General features: G+C 34.7%; 1 protein-coding gene across 6 annotated transcripts in view; it reads right to left on the bottom strand.

The window, feature by feature from the left end:
* The window catches only part of C2CD6 (C2 calcium dependent domain containing 6), a 153,832-nt gene that overhangs the window by 101,967 nt on the left and 30,472 nt on the right, over positions 1–21,393 (bottom strand). For 3 of the 6 annotated variants that reach the window (XM_053906297.1, XM_053906309.1, XM_053906302.1), the window contains exons 2-5: positions 18,520–18,606; positions 15,533–15,584; positions 13,990–14,135; positions 6,249–6,371 (exon numbers count right to left, since the gene is read on the bottom strand). In XM_053906297.1, coding sequence (XP_053762272.1) covers positions 6,249–6,371; positions 13,990–14,135; positions 15,533–15,584; positions 18,520–18,606 — 408 coding nt within the window. Of the gene's footprint in view, positions 1–6,248; positions 6,372–13,989; positions 14,136–15,532; positions 15,585–18,519; positions 18,607–19,838; positions 19,879–21,393 lie in introns of those variants that run through there. The other 3 variants (XM_019439201.2, XM_019439204.2, XM_053906305.1) reach the window with 3 other exon arrangements.

Raw genomic sequence — 21,393 nt, 5'->3', positions numbered from 1 at the left:
TTTCCCTCATAGACTCAAGTGAAGGCCCACATACCTCAAGACCAGCAGGTGGAGCAGCATCCTCCACATTCCCCTTCTAGTGCTCCTAGATCATATTATTACACATAGATATAAGCAGTTTTCCATTTTTAAGCTTCATGCTATCTGGCATGTGTTTCAGACATTCTGGTCATAATTCTCATTTAGTGAAAACTTTAGCACCTGGTTCATACATCCTCACCACCTGTAAAACCCAGCAATCTGCAGAACCTATTTAACTCCTGCCCTCTCAGTTCCTGGTGAAGCATTATAATGAAGGAAATAACATCTGGTGGTACATGGCCGACTTCATATAGAATTAGCATATCATATATGTTCTTCATATAGTCACAAGATTTCTCAGAAAATTCGCAAATAACTGAAATAGATTTCCTTAATGATCCTGTCAACCTGCTCTTTATAGCTTCTTATTCTTGATAGCATCCCTTTTCCCAAAGTGGGGACTGGGGAAATACTGTATTGTTTCAAGACTGCTTTTTTCTTCCCTTTTATAAACTGTGCCTCTGCTTTTGATGAAAGAACTTGACCTACAGAGTGATTCATCTCCCTCATATATAAAGTAAACTTTTAGTCATATTTTAAACTATGGTAATATCTTTGAGTTCTTCCTCTAGGTCTCACTGAGATCTGCCAATTAAGTCTTCACTGGAGCCAATTAATATGTTCATCTTGAATGTGCTTCTCAAATCCACTGAGTTTTAGGCTTGCTTTCACTCAGCTCCTCTGGTGAGTTTCAATGTGTGGCAATGAGCTGTTTGGCAACCTGTCCTGAAATTGGTTTTGCTCTGCCCAAAGCAAGTTACTGGGCTTAGGCCCAGTCTGGGAAAGTGCAGGGTGGGGTGGAGGTGGGGGCAATGCTAAACTACTCAAAGGTATAGAGAGATAGATACTCAAAGGTATGATGCTTTACAAGGCATTAGTCTAACAATATTTCACACCTTCAAATTCTCTCTTGACTTTCTCAAAGAATTACAGTACTACCCATCTTTCTGTTTATCACCTAGTCCTAGGCTTATCTGATAAGGATCATATAGCTAAACCAATAGTCAAAAGTAGTACCAGAGTTCATCCCAAAATTATTACTCGCATTCCTTTTATAATCAATACAGGAATATTATAAACTCCAATATGTTTATATGCCTTAACTGGACCCTAGGCCCTAACAATTAGCTGATGTTTCTGTTTTCTCCCAGAGCCTCAAAGGAATGCAAGATGTATCAGGGATGAGAAGAAACAAGGGATTCATGATACAAGCTACAGATCAATCATTTTTTTTACAAAGCTATGTAGAACCTATTATGTGATTTTTAAAATTCAACTCAAGGTCTTTGTTCTCCGCAATAAGGCCAATTATATTCAGAAAGTAATTGATAATAACTGGTAATCATAACAATACATTTGCGGCCTCTTCATGTATACCTGTGGAATAACTGTTTTGCACTAAAATGGCCCTTCCATGCTTCTAAACATGATCTACAGTTTGGGTCTGGTCATCAGGTCTTCCCAATTCATCCAAGTTCTAAATTTGACCAGTCTGCATGACGAATTCTACCCTAGCTAGCAGTTCTAGAACTAAAACAAATGGTTTATAATTTACCCCTGCATGTGACTCAAATGATACAGCTCAAGCTTTAGAGATCAGACAAACCAGCATAAATTTGTTGACTAGAATAATTCTAGATTATAATATTCTCCTTGACCTTTTATTCTCCAGTGTGGTAGAGTCTATCTACACAGTAGCCTACACATGTTGTTATACCCAGGTAAACACTTCAGGAAAAGTAGAATCATTAATAAATTAAGAGGCCTTCATGAAAAGATGTTCAATATTACTGGTTATTAGGGAACTACAAATTAATACCAAAATGAGATAATACTACACACCTATCAGAATGGCTAAACTGTAAAATGGCATCAATACAAATGCTGATGAGGATGGTGAGAAACTGCACATTCATTTCTGATGAAGATGTACAAGGCCTAGCCACTCCGGAAAACAGTTTGACAGTTTCTTTAATGACTCTACATGCAACTATCTTACAAACCAGAAATTTATCTGATTAATGAACACTTGCACTTGCACCAAAACCTATACATGAATGTTTATAACAACTTTAATCAGAACAGCCCAGAACTGGAAACCCAGATGTCCTCCAATGGGCAAACTGTTAAAAAAAAAAAAAAATGTGGTACACTCACACCCTGTAGTGTTACTCAATAGCAGAAAAGTAATGAACTAGTGAAACACAGAACAACCTGGATGACTTCCCAGAAAATTACACTGAGTGAAAAAACCCACCATGAAAGGTTACATACTGTGTGATTCCATTTAGGTAATATCCTTGAAATGAGAGAATTAAATAAGGGAGGAAAACATTAGTGGTTGGTTGCCAAGGGTTAAGGAGGGGGTAGGGCAGGAGGGAAGAAGATGTAGCTATAAAAGGGCAACATGAGGGATCCTGGTAGAGGTGGAAACATTCTGTATCATGGTTGAGATACTGTGCCATAGTTTTGAAAGATGTTACCATCAGAGGAAACTGAGTAAAGGATAAAGGATCTCTATTATTTCTTTCAACTGCATCTGAATCTACAATTATCTCAAAAGAACAGTTTTGTTTTGTTTTTGTTTTTTTTTAAAGGCTACGTGTCTATTTAAGGTGGGCCAAATTCATCCATGTGACTTACTCTCCCATTAGACCTACTTCAATAGGGCTGGATACAAAGTGGATTCAAAAAATTTATTATTACATTTGTGATTGTCACATAGTTCTTGTTTTCCTCTATTGTCTGATATGCAGATGTTTAACTATTATTATACAGTCATCATCCCAAGACAACATCCAGCTAATAAAACTGTATCAAAACAAAAACTAAAAACAAAAACCCCCAAAGCACTTATGGTCAGCTTTGTACTTCTGGGATCTTAGTTTTGACCAAAAGTGAGTAACTGAGAAATTCTAATAAGGAAAATGACACAATTCTTAATTAAGGTAGAAGTTCCTATAGAAAGGATACTGACAGATATTATACAGAAACAGAATATCTTGAACACACCACAGCTAAAATCATACAGCTCTTTGGGGAAATCCAAAAATAACCAAAATTGCTTTCCTTGATGACTGTGTCCATTAAATAATAATGGTCTCTTTACCATACGACGTAGCAATGCATCAAAGAGACTCATAGAGAGCAATTCATCATAATGTAGAGACTTTTTCAGATATGCATTGGAAGATATGTTCAAGAAAATTCATTGCAGCAGAGAGAATAGTAAAAACTGAAAACAATTCAAATGTCCATCAACAAATCTATAGACAAATAAAATGAGGAATGCTCCACATGGAACAGTATATAACAGAGAGATAATGAGCGCCAGCAAATGAGATTACCTGTATTGATCTTAGAAGCATAATACTTTAGAAACAAATTATATTAGTTTGCAACTATATATAAGTAGTAAAACTATGGAAAAAAAACAAAGGAATAAATACAGTTTAAGATAATTATTATATTTTGGGGGCGGGGGAAGGGCAGGAGATTGAACCAGGTGACAGCATAGGAACTTCAACTGAATTACATTTACTTTGTACAACTTTGGGAAAAATACACAAATCCCATAATTTTATAGGTCCTTTAAAGCTCACCCCCTACCTACCCTTTATGCTATAGTTGTCATATGCATTACATTTACAAACATTATAAACTACACAAGGCAAGGTTATAGAACCTATAAAACTGCAAGATTTGTGTATCTTCCCAAAGTGGTATGAAGGTTATATTTTTAAATAGTACTATATCTTAAAGAAATTAAGAGGAAAAAGAATAGTCTTTCCTTTGGCATCTCTATTCTGCTAAATCCATCAAATGAATTTCTGATTTTAGATATTGTATTTTTCAGTCCTATAATTTGCATTTGGTGCTTTTTATATTTTCTATTTTTCTGTTTATGTTTATTAAAAAGATGTGGAATGAAATTCTGAGAAATGAAATGCTATATTACAATTGTGGACGGTGATTCATATTTTTCATCTAAAAATTTTTACCATCATAAAAATACTGAGAAGTTTACACATACAACTATAGTCCAAATGCCCTACTCCCTTCAACAAAATGTGACTAATAATATACATTTTTTTGATGCATACATTGCTATATAGTAGAGGAAATTTTAGTCATTTCCAAGATCCTTCCTCCCTAATTTTCTGAGAATCTTCAACTGCTTACTCTTATTCATTAGTCAGTATGCTCTCCTCCTTTGTCTGATGCCTGTTAATATTCTGAAAAAGCTGATTTCCCCCAAATTCTCATTATGAAACTTTTGAAACATATAGATCATCTGAAAGACTACAGCAATAAGTATCGACACACCCTACACCTAGATTAAACAAGTTCAAACATTTAACAACTGTTAAAAACTGTTTCAACATTTTGCCACGCTTGCTTTATCTGCGTGTATGCACATTCATAAGTTGCAGCCATCATGTCACTTTATACCAAAATGTTAAATCTTCACCTTGTGTACCATAAAAATAAGGACATTCTTCTATGTAACCACAATATCAGTATTACATTTCAGAATATTAACAGTTATTTTAGGGTTTTATCTAATACGTGATATAAATTCAAAATTTTCCTAACTGTCTCAAGAAGGTCTTTTTATAACTTATCTTTTTCAAACCTGTATTCAATCAAAGCTGTGTGTCTTCTAATCTAGAACAGTTACCTCCATCTTTATTTTTTTTAATAACCTTAACTTTTTAAGGGATCTAAGCTGTTATGTCCACATTATGTATTTATCTTATATCAACATGGTATCAATTTTTTCCCTATCTCCTAATTCCTATAAACTAAAAGTTAGATCTAGACCCTGCTTCGTTAAATTTGGGTTAAACATTTTTGATGAGAACCATTCATAGGTTATGCTGTATACTTCATATTGTACCACCGTAGGAAGCATATGATGTTAAATTGTCCACAATTACTTATACTAAGTTCAAGCTCTTGGTTAAAGCAGTAACCACAACATTGCTCTATTGTAGAGGCATCTTTTGCCCTTTGCAACAATTAATCTGTAGGCTGTTAATGGTGGCATCATGGAAATATTTTATGCCCCAATAACCCCTTACCTAATGTTTTTAGTAGCAATGGTAAGTCTTGATTGAACTAATCATCATTCATTATAAAGAACTGCAAGGGGTGCCTGGGTGGCTCAGTTAGTTGAGCATCGGACTTTGGCTCAGATCGTGATCTTGCAGTTCATGAGTTTGGGCCCTGCGTTGGGCTCTGTGCTGACAGCCCAGATCCTGGAACCTGCTTCAGATTCCTTGTCTCCCTCTCTCTCTGACCCTCCCTCTTTCTCTCTCAAAAATAAACATTAAAAAAAAAGAACTGCAGAAATGGTCAATCTGTAATTCTATCATTCTTCCTACACTTATTAATTGGCATTCTCCTGTTTGAAAGTTTTAAAATTCCATTTTTCTTCCCCTATTCTTTTTTTTAAGATCACCAAGATTTATGGATTTTTCCTCATTCAGAATTTGTAATGGTCTTTTGGATGTTCAAATTATCCTGAAATTGGCCAACAGAAGTCCCTGGAATCTGGTTCCTATGTCTTTTGATGTAACTCCATTAGTCTTTGAAGGCTTCCTTGCTTTGTGTCCTAAGGAATATTTCTGAAAATCCTTAAGTTTGTTTATATTTGTTCACTAATCAGTTCTCTTCCTTCAAGTTCAGAGCAGTATGGCTGCTGGAAAGTGAGAGGGTACTCCTACAAAGGAGAAAGCAAGAGAGAAGAAACCAGAAATTCTGTGTATAAATCCTGTCCCAAACTCTGGCGGACCCCTAAACAACATATGCACAGGGCAGACAGCAAGCAGCCCAGCTAAGGATAAAGAACTGAAATTTGCGCTGTCCACTAAGAGAGTTTGTGGTTTGAGTCCTGCTTAAAAACATTCCAGAAAAAAAAAAATAAAACATGCTCATTAGTCTTTTAGGTATCACTGCCCTTCTACATAATAAATTTTTAAAAATATTATGCTGTTACAAACTTTTGTTTTTTTAAATATAGCCCAAGGGAGATATTGTTTCCTAAGCACATGAGTTTGAAGGTAGATAATAAACCACAAGGAGTTCATCAGACACAGACAAATAATAACAAACACCAACTGGACAATGTGATACCAAGGTGAAAAAATAACTTTGATACATACCTGAATTATGTCATAAAGATGTACCTGAACACTCCCTAACAAGAAAGGATATTTTTCTGTATTGTCATATTTCATCAGTTCCAAGTAAATATTATTCCGCTCATCATCCTGACGCCTGGGAATCTTGATACAAAACACATATAAAAAGAATTATTAAATTTTCAGTTTGAATTTCAGGTATAATTTCTGAATAAATACATCCATAAACTATACTTTTGTGTACAACCTAGTGATGTTTACATATATTGTTAGCTTTATAACTTTTCAATCTCACAGTCACATATACCTTAGTGTCAACAAAAAACAAGATCTTTTTTATATGTAACATCAATTACAGTGTTTTGAAATATGCACTGCCTACATTCTCTTTTTAACTCTACACAAAGGTTTAGCCTCAACACTCTACTGAAACAATCTTACAAAAGGTAATCCAATATCCAATCCAGCAAATCTAGGTAATCCAAAAACCCAATATCGAAAGATATCCAACATCCTTTTCAGTCTTTGTTCCTTAACTTATTGATAAAACGTATACCATCATCTCAACTTGGAATTCTCTCCCAACCTTGAGCTCTGTAACACAATACCACTATTACGTGACCTTTAAAATTCACACACTCTTTTGCTAATTAGAAAAAAAAAATCTCATTATTCTCCAGTCTAGGGACTTTTAAAAAATATTTGTTTAAAAATATAATTGGCATACAATATTCCATTACTTTTAGGTGTACAGCATAATGATATTTGTATATATTGTGAAATGATTATCACAGTAAATTTAGTTAAGGCTCATAAGCACAAAGTTACAATTTTTTTCCTTGTAATGAGAGAATTTTTAAGATCAACTCTCTTAGCGCTGTCAAACACACAATACAGTATTACTAACTATAGTCACCATGCTATTACTTACTTATAACTGGAAGTTTGTACATTTTGACCACCTTCACCCTTTTGCCTACTCCCCAAACCTCACGTCTGGCAACCACCAATCTGTTCTCTGTGACTATAAGTTGTTTTCTTGGAGCTATTAGATTCCACACATAAGTGAAATCATACAATACTTGTCTTTCTCTGTCTCATTTCACTTAGCATAATGCCCTCTAGGTCCATCCATATTGTTACAACTGGCAGGATCTCCTTTTATGGATGGATAATATTCCTGTGTGTGTGTGTGTGTGTGTGTGTGTGTGTGTGTGTGTGTATCAAATTTTTTAAGCCATTCACCCATGGACAATTAGATTGTTTCCATGTCTTGATTACTATAAATAATGCTGCAATGAACATGGAGGTGCAGATGTCTTTTTGAGATAGTGATGTTGTTTTCTTTGGATATATACCCAGAAGTGGCATTGCTCGATCATATCGTAATTCTATTTTTAATTTTTGAGGAACCTCCATATTGTTTTCCATAGTGGCTACACCAATTTACATTCCTGCCAACAGTGCACAGGGATTCCCTCTTCTCCACATTCTTTGTGCTACTCCTATCATATATTCTTCTTCTACATATGCTACAAATTTTACCATTCATCATTATTATTTTGTTTTAAACAATTAGTAGTCTTTCAGAGAACGATTTTTTTAATTAAAATGTTTCCTTTATTAAATTGTTGGCTTTCTGGAAAAAAAACATTTTAATTCAATAAGTATTTGTTAAATGTTAATGAATTCTAGGCACCAGAGATATAATAGAGCATAGTAAGGTAAAGCCCTTGAGCATGGGGAGCCTGCAGGCTACTGAGAAAGGAGGTCAACACATAAATGGAAGGGTTACACTGTGACCATCATTATCTGTAATAGAGCATCACTGTAGGACCTACTGTAGAGCAATCGTCAACAAAGTATTCTCTGAGAAAGAGAATACCAAGATCTTAAGAATTTGTAAATTATGAGATATTTTAATTCAGGACCAGAATGAATATACAACATTCATAGGTAATTTACTGTGAAATCATGTGATTATGTCTTGATAGAAAATTTTAATTATTCACTAGCAGTTCTCAATGGTTTTTTTTTTTTTTTACATTTTATTTTATTTTGAGGGAAAGAGCAAGTGGGGGAGGGGCAGAGAGAGCGGGGAGAGAGAGAATCCCAAGCAGGCTCTACACTGCCAATGCAGAAGCCGATGTAGGGCTTGATCTCACAAACTGTGAGATCATGACCTGAGCTGAAATCAAGCTGGATGCTTAATCAACTGAGTCAACCTGGTGCCCTATTCAATGGTTTATAGAGGTATTCAATACATATTACATTATGATATGCAAATTTGTTTACTGATGGAATTTTGAAGAACCAAAAATGTATTTAGCCCTTACGTAAAAATTCAAAATTTGGAAAACATTTTAAAAAGTCTTTTCTTTTTTAACAGTCTTTTATTTTTACCCATATAGTCACCATTACCAGTGCTCTTCATTCCTTCCTATGCATCTGGGCTTCTATCTAGGATCATTTCTCTCCAACTTGAAGCTTCCTTTGAGGTTTATTATAATTCAGGTCTTTCAGATACATATTCTCTTAGCTTTTGTCTTTCACCATCTTTTTAAAGAATATTTTCACTGGGTTTAGAAATTTAGGTTGATTTTTTTTTTTTTTTTCCAGCACTGGAAAGATGGCATTCCTTTATCTCCTGAACTCCATTGTTTCTGATGAGAAGTCTGTTGTTACTCTTATGGTTGTTCATCTAAACATGCTGTGTTCTTCCCCTCTGGCTACCTTTAAGATTTTCTCTTTATTTTTGGGTTTTGGCAGTTTTATTATGATATACTTAGGTATGATCATTTTTGTACTTCTTTTTCTTGAGCTTCACTGAATTTCTTGAATCTACTGATTGATGTCTTCCATTATTTCTAGAAAATGTTTAACAGAGAAAAACCTAAAATACTAAATACTCTAATAAATATCTTCCTTCTGGGATGTAACTGAACATCTGTAAATTGAGTGATATGGCCCACTGGTCTCTTCTGGGTTTTTTTAGTCTTTTTTCTCTCTGAACTACAATTTGAATGATTTCTACTAACTTATCTTTCAATTCACAGATCCTTTCTTCTGCTCTGTCCAGAATGTTTCAAATGAATTCATTTCAATATTGTATTTTTCAGATCTAGAATTATATTTGGTTTTTAGATTTTCCATTTTCTTCAAATTTCCCATTGTGATCATCCATTTGGTCCTCCTTTTCCAGTTTGACACATTTATGATAGTTGCTATCAAGTTCTTGTCTCCTAATTCAAACATTTAGGTCACCTGTGGGTTTACCTCTATTGTTGGTTTTATTTCCTCATGAGCAGCATCTTTTTATTGTATAATGGCTATGCAGTAGAGACTCTGGGTTTTTATATCTTCCCTTACTAAGTTTTGACTTTTTTTTTCTGGAAGGCAGTTAATTGCTGGCAGATCATCTTGATTCTATGACAGCTTGGTTCGATGATGGGCCTATCTCAGCCTTTGTCCATGGTACCGGGGTTTTAACCCTTACTTTTAAGACATGATCCTTATTCCTAACACTTGGACTTTCTGTGATCTCAGATTAATACTGGTAATGTTCAACAAGATCTCTCCACGTTAGCTGCATAAAACTCCAATAACTCTGAATTTGTGATTTCTGAAATCTCTATTCAGCTCTCAGTTCCCCAGCATCTATTCTCTGTAATTCCTCCTAGAAACTCCCTTTACATATGCACACCATAGGATCCAACCAAGGACCTGAATGGAATAACTATACAGATTTCTGGGGCTCCTTGTCTGCTCTCCATCCTCTCCAGTGCCCCACCTTACAAATTCCAGCCACCTTAGCAGCCCCAAATTCTCATCTGTTTCCTCTCTCAGCCTCTGCTTCCTCCACCAAGCAATATCACTCACTCTTTGGTTTCACGTCCCTTTTTTTTTTAATTTTTTAAATGTATTTTTTGAAGGAGAGAGAGAGAATAAGCACATGAGCAGGGGAGGGGCAGAGAGAAGGGGAGACACAGAATCCAAGGCAGGCTCCAGACTCTCAGCTGTCAGCACAGAGGACGACATAGAGCTCAAACTAAGGAGCCATGAGATCATGACCTGAGCCGAAGTCAGCCGCTTAACCCACTAAACCACCCACGTACCCCTGGGTTTCAGTTTCTTATGCCAGATTCACTGCCAGACAGAAAGCTGTTGTAAATGTGGAGCTCACTTCTTCTGCTTCCCTCCTCTTAAGGATTACAGCCCTCCGATTTCCCTTGTTAAATGTCAGAAAATAGTTCCTTCATATAAGTTACTCAATTTTATAGCTGTTTAGAGCAGAAGAGTACATCTGATATCAGTTACTCCAGCATGGCCAAATCAGACATTCACTAGTATTTATTCTTTAACATGAGTTTTAACATCACTTACTCAATAGCTTTTTAGATTAAACCCTTAGAAAAAGCCTAAAAAAGCCTAAAAACTAGATTAAAGCCACTTACTATTCCTTTTGTTGTTGTTGTTGTTGTTGTTGTTTTTTCTATTTTTAACTAGATCTATTTTGTAAGCTTTAGCAAATTCAAGCCCTAAAGTAGAAAATGTATTCTTTTATTTTATCCGTTATGTGATACATAGTTTCAAAGTCAAATAGTTCTACAATGGTTGAAACAAATAAGAACTTTGTTTTCCTCCCATGTTTAATCTTTTTTTTTCTCTATTTTATGATGTTTTGACATCTTAAAAAGCTTGCTGGCCAGAGACAGATGTCCTCTCCCTGGGCTAACCAATTCCTAGAGATAGAAAAGGGGTTAGCTAGATAGAAGACTATCTTTCATATGCAAACCAATCCCAAAATTTAGCCCTAATTACTCCTTATCTAACTCTCACAGGGAGGCAATATTTCCCCTGCCCTAAATCGTCCCAGGCCCAGGTAGGTACCAAGCAACTAAAGACTACCCCTACAGCCAAACGACTATGGGAATTATTCATGCTAGCCAATCCTAAATTTTTAACCCTCTCCTGCATTGCTTTCTCAAATAAATCCCAATGGAGGTTTTAGCCTTCACTCTCTCCTCACTTCTGTGTTCTGTCTCCTGACCATCTTGATACTTCCCCTGTGGCCCTATGTAGTGTATCCCTTTGTTCCCTTCTCTCACTGGCATTAGTCTCTCCATTCCATGTTGTCATTCAGTCATATCTCTATAAAGTAAATCCTGGGTTTAATTTTAGAATACTACCCTATCCACCCCCTAAAAGCCTCAAAAGCCACCTTTCAAGCTTTTAAAGGGATATCTCTGGTTTTCGTCATGAAATAATGTTTCATAGTAACATGCCTAGATTAAGTGATTTTTTTGTAGTTTTAGATACTATCAATTAATTGCTTATTGTGGAGGAAAAATATTAGCTCAACACCCTCCCCGACAGATTTTACATTCTCTTCCCTTCATTCCTCCAATATATTATAGATCATACTTTTTGTTAGACTAATACTTAGTGTTTATTGTGTATATGTAACTATTTTTCAGGGTTTAACAATATAATTACAATGATTATATTTCCTTTTCTCTATCACTTCTTAATTTTCTTAGAGTTAATATGTGTTTTGCTTTTTTAATCTTCATTCCCTTGTGCAGTTTTCTATGTAGTTATTACTAAGTCGTTCCCAAACTTTCTATTAGAATTCCATTAAAATTCTTCTCTTAATATCCTCAAACTAACAGCTCCTATTAAAATAAAGAAAAAGATTTTCGGGACACCTGGGTGGCTCAGTTGGTTAAGCATCAGACTTCAGCTCAGGTTATGATCTCATGGTTAGTGGGTTCAAGCCCCATGTTGGGCTCTGTACTGACAGTTCAGAGCCTGGAGGCTGCTTTGGATTCTGTGTCTCCCTCTCTCTCTCTGCCCCTTCCTTGCTTGTGCTCTGTCTCTTTCTCTCTCTCTCAAAAATAAACATTAAAAAAAAAACTTTAAATAAATAAAAAGATTTTGATTATGCTTATAAAGATAAGCACCCTATTAATTTGTATTATTTTTCCAGTGCTAATTTCAACTTTTATTTAAGTGGACATACATCCACAAAATTCGTGAAAAATTGGCAAGCTCAGGAAAACTATTTTGCAAAGTAAAAGAAATAGCATAGGTTACCTTTAACAAAACTATGCCTGTTTTGTGTGTGTTTTGTTTTGTTTTGTTTTGTTTTGAGAGAGAGACAGAACACAAGTGGGGGAGGGGGCAGAGGCAGAGAGAGAGAATCTTAACAGGGTCCACGCTCAGTATGGAGCTGGATGTGGGGCTTGATCCCACAACCCTGGGATCATGACCTGAGCTAAAATCAAGAATGGGATGCTCAACTGACTGAGCCACCCGGGTACCCCATGGTTTTTTGGGGTTTTTTTTGTAAACTATGCTTAAAGAACTATCTTCAATACTCAAGACTTAAGCAAAATAAAATTCTGAAGATTAAAACTAAAGGTTAAAAAATATACAGCATGGAGGAAATGTTCTAAGATTTCACTAAAATTTAACTGATGTCATAAAACTTTTAGGACTAACAACTAATCAATGAATCCCACATCTGAATGAAACAGTGCTGCTTGTTTTAAAGAAAACTTTGAGATACATTTAAGATTCTAGGAAGCTTTTTAAAAAATATATTGATTTTGAGAGAGGGGGAGGGGCAAAGACAGGGAGGGGAAGAGAAAGAGAGGAAAGAGAAAATCCCACTCTGATAGCGCAGAGCCCAATGCCAGACTCAATTTCACCAAAGGTGAGATCATGACCTGAGCTGAAATTAAGGCTCGTGATGCTTAACTGACTGAGCCACCCAGGTGCCCCTAAGATTCTAAGAAGCTTAACTGTAAAAAAAGGCAAATTCTTAGCATAGCATGCTCTGGTGTGAGAGGAAGTTTAATAAAGTGAAGTCTGAAGCCAGACTGACTCCATTCCCAGCTCCACTATTTACTAGTTCTAGGACCTTAAGAAAGTTCTTTTACCTAACAGTACCTGTTTCCTCATCTGTAAAATGAGGATGATAATAAGAGTACATATACTTTGAGGGGTTGTTATAAAGACTAAATAAGTTAATCCATGCAAAAACAATTAGGGTTTACATAAGAAGAAAGGAGAGAGGGAAATTAAAAAAAAAAAAGGTACTCTCTGAACATTTGCATCCTCTCAAAATTCATATGTTGAAGTCTTCTCCCCAGTGTGATGGTATTTATAGGTGGGGTGTCGGGGAGGCAATTAGGTCATAAGGGTGGAGCCCTCATGAATTGGATTAGTGCCCTTCTAAGAGACATAAAAATCTCTCTGTTCCCTCTGCCATGTCACTATATAATGAGAAGATGGCCATCAGGGAATCAGAAAGCAGGCTCTCATCAGACACCAGATCTGCCAGCACCCTCATCTTGAACTTCCCAGCGTCCAGAAAGGTGAGAAATGAATGACTGTTGTTTAGGCCACCATATCTATGGTAATTTGTTATTTCAGCCCAAGCTAAGACCTGGTAGAAGAGGGTAGATGAGAGGAGAAGAGCAAGACAGAGAAAAATGCACGTGTGATAAACACTCAGAACCGCAGACAGTTAAGATCTTAGGGAAGAAGACCTCAAGATTATGAATTTTCCAGTAAGTTGTTTCTTTAAAAAACACCAATATAGCCCATGGTATATAAACAGAATACTGTAAAATATCCAATAAAAGGACACTGCATTTGCTTCTTTCTCATCCCCTAAAAAAAGAACATAATTAGTGTAAATTATTTGAAGCTGTAAAAAGGCAATTTTATATCTAGAAAAGAACTTTAACATTACCTGTATGGAAAAATACTTTATGTCATCAAACTTAATTACAGTGTTCTTCTCATCACTTTGGGGTAGCAAGCTACACATTTTTGTACATTTTACAATGTTGTTTATAGAGATGCGAATGAACAAATTACTGTAATATTGTAAACCAACTGAAAATACACAGATATTTAGGAAGCAAATTTTATTGTAACGGTACAATAACACATTATATAATTAATTCATTAAACAATTCAGATGAAACCTAAGAATTAAGCAAATAAATAGGATAATTGTAGAGCATATTAAACAATTTTAAAATTCTTTAAAAATAGTATTTCTGCCCATCAATAGTAGGCACAAATAGGAAGATTGCTTACTCTTTAGTCACTTCTAATATTTTCTAATATTTCTAATATACTAGTCATTTATATTTCTATCCTCACATTTCCATTATAATTTTTTTCAAATGTTTCTATATGTTATTAAGGTGATTAAATATTTGAAATATATAGTTAAAAACTTCTCTAAGCATAATTATGTAGAAATTCAAAAATTCAGAAAAGTCACTTGAGAGTAATTTATTTTTAACATTAAGACAACAAAATTTAAAGCAGTTTTCTATTCTCTCATTCATTTCACTATATACTTATTAAAACTATACAATATTTTTATTTTTCATAGCACTCCATGAATTAAAACAATTTTGTTTTTATGATTTAATTAATTTTATTTTAAAATCTCTTTGTATAGAATTCTCTTCAATAACTTTTACATAAAAGACAAACACCAACTCTTCATAACAAGACTGGTTTTATGTGATGATAAATCTAATAATGAGAAATCCATGTAAGTAAAGGCACCAAGATAAATTAAATCCTTTAAACAATGTTTAAACAGCACAATTATTCCTTAGAAATAATTAGTATTATCATCTAAGATATATAATTCTCCTTTAACTTATATGGTGATTGAGGTGGATTACAGATAGCTGAAAAGCTTTTTTGTCACTTTGCACATCAAAAAGTGGAGATTATTTTCCTCTACTCTTCAGTCTGGCCCTGTGACTACTTTAAAATGCAGTGGACATGACCAGGGCTGAGTCTAGGACAGAGTAAGAGAGGCATCAGTCAGGGTCCAAAATTTAAGGGGACACCAAAAACTTTAGTAATCAAAATAATATATTAAGGTAATATTTTTAAAAAATCAAAATTAATGCAGAAAAAAACATATGATGAAAAGACAAGCCCTTGGGACTCCATGGAAAAAGAGAAAGGTCTAGCCATTTCAGCTTTCCAGCTAAGTTCAGTCTTCCAGGAATCTTCACTAAAGCACCAAACATGTAAATGAGCCATTTTAGATATTCCAGCCCTTCTGAACTGCCAGATGACTGCAGCACCTGCTGTGTAATGTGAAGCAGAATTGCCACCTAGTGAATGCACATAGTGATTGATAATAAAATAGTTAATGTTTTAAGCCACTAAGTCTTGGAGTGTTTTGTAATGTAGCAATATTTAACTGAAACAGATGCATGATCATGCTATGTTTCTTAAATCAAAAGAAAGGATACTCTTAGGCGTGAAATGTCTGCAGTTCTTTACATGAATAGCGAGGCAGCCAACCTAAAAACAATCAAAATAAAAACATAGCACATGAGTTTTTAAAAGTTAACTTTTTTCCATTTTACTCTAAACCAAACCATATATATTTTTAAAAGCTCCTCTTTGCTAGTTTTTCTTAAAAAAAATATTGTTTCTCATTAGAAATATCTATTTAATGGAAAACACCAGAAAACAGAAATACAGAAGAAATATAGGCAGGATTTATGCAAAGTAAAACTAAAATGAACACAAAGAAGAAAAAAAAAGAGGATCATTACTAACTTAAATCCAACCATCACTCTTCGAATCATTGTTATTTTATATTAGGTGAAAACTGACAAAATGTAGCATCTTGCATATAATAAGAAGAAATATGCCTTGCTTCAGATAAGCTTCTTTATCTAGTATCCTAAAACCACTTTATTCATTCAACAATCATTCATCCACTATACTGTGCCAAGGGCTCTGAAACATTCATTTTCTCTTGTACAAGTTGTTTCTAAATGTTAAAGAAAATTCTAACTTGTGTTTAAGCATGAAACCAAATATAAAATGAATACATGAATTTTTGAATACTGTTATGTATTATTAGCTGAATACATTTATCCATGGTTGGTCTTAAAAACCAAGTAAAAACAACTGCAATATTATATTAAACACTGTGAAACAAAATATATGGCCCAATGGTATTTTTAAATGTATATAAGTAATTTTAAAGATTCAGATTGGCTTTAAAACAATACAGAAAAAAAATTAGCATTCAATATTTAATTAGAAGACTACAGTAGGTGAATGATGAAATCCTGAGAAGATAATACTGTGGTCTACTTCTTAAGGAAACATAGATATGAAATGTTATTTTAAAGGGAAAATTCAAAGTTTTCCAATGCAAAGGGGTATAATGCGTATTACACAATCTAGGTGGGATTTTAAATGGTACTTCCATAGGTGATCCCACGAATTTTTTTTTCTTAAAATTTTTAATGTTTATTTATTTAGAAGGGAGAGAGAGACAGAGTGTGAGCAGGGGAGGGGCAGAGAGAGAGGGAGATACAGAATCGGAAGAAGGCTCCAGGCTCCACGCTGTTAGCAAAGAGTGCAATGCGGGGCTCAAACTCACGAACTGTGAGATCATGAAGTTGAAGTTGGATGCTTAACCAACTGAACCACCCTGGTGCCCCAAACTGTTTTTATTTCTTAAAACTGGAGTTATACATTAGGTAGGTAAAACAGGCAAGTATAGCTACAATTCTAGATTGTATAATTCTACGCTTTAACATTCTGCCATAAGTCATTGCTTGCCTGCCAAGTGTTTCAACATGAAGCCATGAACAACTACCCTAACTTTCTTTATATTTCAATAGTTCTTCATACTTTTACATAACAGAACCATAAAAAAGAAAAAATTCTATTCAAGTACAGAAAAATATTTAACAGGCAAAAATATAATAATGCCCATTGACAGGCTATGGGTAACATATGTTGCCACAGATTTTGAGATCCATCTGTGGGTCAAAGCACTAACCATGTCAACACTTTCACCCAACCCCCCAACACACATTAGAATAGTAAAGCAACAAGAAGGGTGTTCACTAAAGCACTTTATGTGCCCAATTTTAAGATAGCTTTTTCACCATTTTTTCTGAAAAAGGGATCTATCAGAATGAGGAATAGAGTGTTTTGATATAATTATCATTGCAGACACATGTACAAACCTTGCCAAATACCTCAGAATGAGTCACAGAAGTTTCAAAAAGAAAGTGATGTGACAAATCCTACACTGAGAGGAGCTATCACATGCCAAACATCTGTCAGATATTTCCAACTGACTTTTAAGAGAAGTTTATTAATGTCTAGCAATATGTAATTCAAATAAGGCAAATACAAACTACAAAGTTAGGAAGTGTGAATGAAATCAAAATACCAGTTCAAAAGAAATGCAGAAGTCCTATTCAAGAGTATGGATTACGGAAGTGACTATGTCAACAATAATGGACATGCTTACAGCCCAAAGGCATTTCAAAGAGTCTTTTTCTAAGTTTAGATTTGGACAGTGAAGGCTTATACTCCAACTTTCATTGTGATGTAGGAAAGTGCTATATAATTACATGGATAAATGCTCATTTTGTAAAAGAAAAAGAAAAAGAAAAAAGTATATATTAATACAGTCTTACTTTTTCTCCCCAAAAAACGTGGTGTTAAATTCATCATATATTTTTAATAAAAAAAATGTACAGTATATGATAGGATCTAGAGAAGAGAGATTAGAGAAACTCTCACTTCATACCCATTAACTATTCTAATGATGTTCACAAATAAAGACAGCTGTAAAAGAATTCCACATTTGCTAGTTCTAAATATACATAGATCCTCATGTCCTATACTCCATAGCACCCAAAAGAAAAAACAGATTTTTCTACTTCTCAGAATAGACATTAGATCCTACCTGTGTGTCTGTGTGTATATGTATAATTCATGAGCGTGTTTCCCTTTTGTTCCTGGGACTTACTATTTTGGGGATAAGGGAGAGGTGTGGAGTCAATTTTCAAATTGTAGCTCAAAGGCTCCTAAATCTGACAATATAATCACTTGACAAGCACAATAAAAATACTGATTCTTAGGCCCCACTCTCAGATTCCAAGTTAGCAGATTTTAAGAGGGGGCCAAGAATCAATGTTTTGAATAAGTATCCTAGGTGACTCTGATGTACCTAGAGTTTGGGAATTCAGTTTTTGAATTAGAAAACATTTTTTTTGCCTGTGAATCAAGATGTTTTCCCTAATTTCAGTGATTAGAATGCTTTTCTAACTCAATGAAAAAATGAAAAATTCACAAATGTGTTATCAGAAATATTTTCTACATATACTTTTTGAGAATCAAATAATAAATGTTAACTAGTCTTCACATAAAATAAGAAATAATTTGTACAGGTTTACTAAGGATTAGTCACACATACCACATCCCCAAATGGTACCAAAGTTGGAACTTGAGGTGTTACTTCCAGTTCTTCACTTTCAGACCCTCTAAGAGTTTTTCTCAGCATCTACAATGTAAATAAATTAATATAAGACTTTAGGAGGCAAACAAAAACTAGATAAAAGTTTACTTCAACAAATATTTTGAGTATCTAGTATTTATCAGGTATTAGTCTAGGCAGTAGAATATAACTAGAAAACTCATCCCTACCCTCAATAAGTTTATCAATAAATTAACAGAAAGGCAAAACGTAAACAATTAAATATAAGATCATTAAAGGAGTCATGAGAGAGGAAAGAAGTGTATGATACCATGAATAATGAACTCTCCTTGCTAACTAAAACTGACCATCATTACCACATCTTAGTCTCAATCTGACATGGACTTGAGACCATATTCCACAGAGGACAGTGATCGTGCTTGCAAGTAAGTTATCCCAATATTCACCCAGTTCATCAGCCACTGAAGGAATTGGAATTTAATCCTTTGGAATAGTAGGTACATAGGAATGGAGCAGTGGGCAAATGGCTTTGGTTCTTAGTTGTGTGATTTCCTCCAGAGTAATTTCACTAACTGATATTTGTGGGTTGAATTTAACTTTGTTCTTAAGGGCTCTGGTCACTACACATGATGGTTAGCTTTTAAAATTTTCAAGACATTTTAGTATAGATTTTAAAAGAGAAAGAGCATTAAAGTGAATGGAGGGGAAAGGCAAAGGAACTAGGGAAAAACCTACTAAAAACCTAACCTGAAAGGAGAATTGTATTTATCCCCAACTTTTGCTAACTTGAATCAGTATGGCCTTACTTATAAACATTAACTTCCCAGGAGTCTGTTGGTATGTGTCTTTTTAAGAATTGTTCTGTTTTGATGTATATAATAAATCCCTAGTTATGTTGAAATTTTTGCTTCAAAGTAAATAACAAACACTTTGGTTGTACTGAAAAAACTTGTTGTATATGTCCTAGATCATTTTGCTATCATTGCCATTGCTGCATCTGACTGGTTTAATGGACTTTATATATATGATTTTTATGTATTTGTATAATTTGTAGTTTAAGATAACTGAGTGACAACCACTATGTTGTAACAAAACTATCAAACTGTGGTACATTACATGTGTATTTAATGTGGACTCTCAACTTTCTATGGACCCTCTTATTATGGAAGTCTACTTTGAATGTGGTTTTTAATAAATACAAAATAATTGGGGAGGGGGAGTAATTCCTTTAGAATACTGATTCTCAATTTATCCTTAATTATGTGGCAAAAATATTGCCTTGCCCCTCAGATCACTACCTCTTTACTTTTCCTTCCTCATCTGAGCAGAGTTGTCTTCAGTGACAGCAACACAAGCAAAACAATTCTTTGCCAAAATTCCATCAGAATCTTGAGTAAAAGTTCTGAAGACTAGTCTCATAAGGCCTACTTATACCACCTAGAATTTTTCCTGAACCTGCAGAGAATTTTTATTTCAGTTAATTCCACTATGCCTTCCACTATGAAAGGCCCCTTATTCAAAGCCCCTTGAATAAAAGTCTCTCGCAATACCTCTGTACATTCACTCACATTGTTCTCTGTATTTCATCCCCAGTGACTTTTTTGACTACTCTCCTCTGTTCTAGTTTTCTTTGAAAATCCACCAGCCTACACATTTACCTTTTCCCCCATATATTTCTACTTCCTAGCCCTAATGGAAACCTTAATTAATGTCCTTACGTTAATTAACATTTACTAATGTGCTGGCATAACTATATGCCTGGCACTGTGCTGATTCTCCTTTGAAGTGTTCTTGCCTTTAATAAGTTCAGCCTGGAGTTTAAGAGAGATAAGTGAAGAAAACAATTATTGCTTCTCTATAAGAAAAACAATTGCTGGGGGCGCCTGGGTGGCTCAGTTGGTTGAGCATCCGACTTCAGCTCAGGTCACGATCTCGCGGTCCGTGAGTTCGAGCCCCGCGTTGGGCTCTGTGCTGATAGCTCAGAGCCTGGACCCTGTTTCCAATTCTGTGTCTCCCTCTCTCTCTGCCCTTCCCCCGCTCATGCTCTCACTCTCTCTCTCTCTCTCTCTCTGTCAAAAATAAACAAACATTTTAAAAAATTAAAAAAAAACAACATAGATGCCTTCCATTTCTTAAAAAAAAAAAAGAAGAAAAACAATTGCTGAAAAAACAGAGTTTTATCTTTATTTTTTCTTTATTGAACCCAGATCTCCTACATGGGAAAAAGAGTAACTTAATTTGATTGCTCAGACCCTCCCATTCATTGTGCAAACTACAAGTGCCTGGAATTATTAACTCTATAAAATATTTAAGTCCTCTTTTCCCCGCCCAAGCTCAGGAGCAATGACTCTCTTTCACCCTCTGTGGTTCTGTTCCCATGAAACAATGACATTCACAGCAGAGCCCAGGGATTATCCCCTAGAGTATGGAAAAAAAATATTAGAATTTAACAATTTTCTTTAACCATAAAGTAAGCATATATAACTGACTATAAGCAGTAGACAAATATTCTGAGGCAAAGTGTGAGTTTGATGTTCAGAGAGGCGCATATCATTGCCTTCATGAGTTCTGGATATTTCATTTGCCAGTTAAGTGTATTGACCAATTCACACTACCTTAAGTAACATATTGTGTGCTTTACAAATAGACAAGAGCTGATCATAAAAAATTTCATGGCAAAATATTTTTAAAAGTTGGCAAACATAAAGACTTACCATGTACTTTGGTTTTCCAAAAAGACAAATGTTCCATATAAACTTTTTTGTAATGACAAAGATTTATCAGCAGTATGTAAACTAGCAAATGTTTTAAAATATGTATTTCTTAATCTGTCTTTTCAGAGTAGGATAGTTA

The sequence above is a fragment of the Panthera pardus genome, unplaced genomic scaffold, assembly GCF_024362965.1.
Source record: "Panthera pardus isolate Hobbes unplaced genomic scaffold, ASM2436296v1 HiC_scaffold_10, whole genome shotgun sequence".
Taxonomy (NCBI): Eukaryota; Metazoa; Chordata; class Mammalia; order Carnivora; family Felidae; genus Panthera; species Panthera pardus.
The sequence above is the reverse complement of the archived record's forward strand: the minus strand, read 5'-3'. Positions and strand labels throughout refer to the sequence as shown.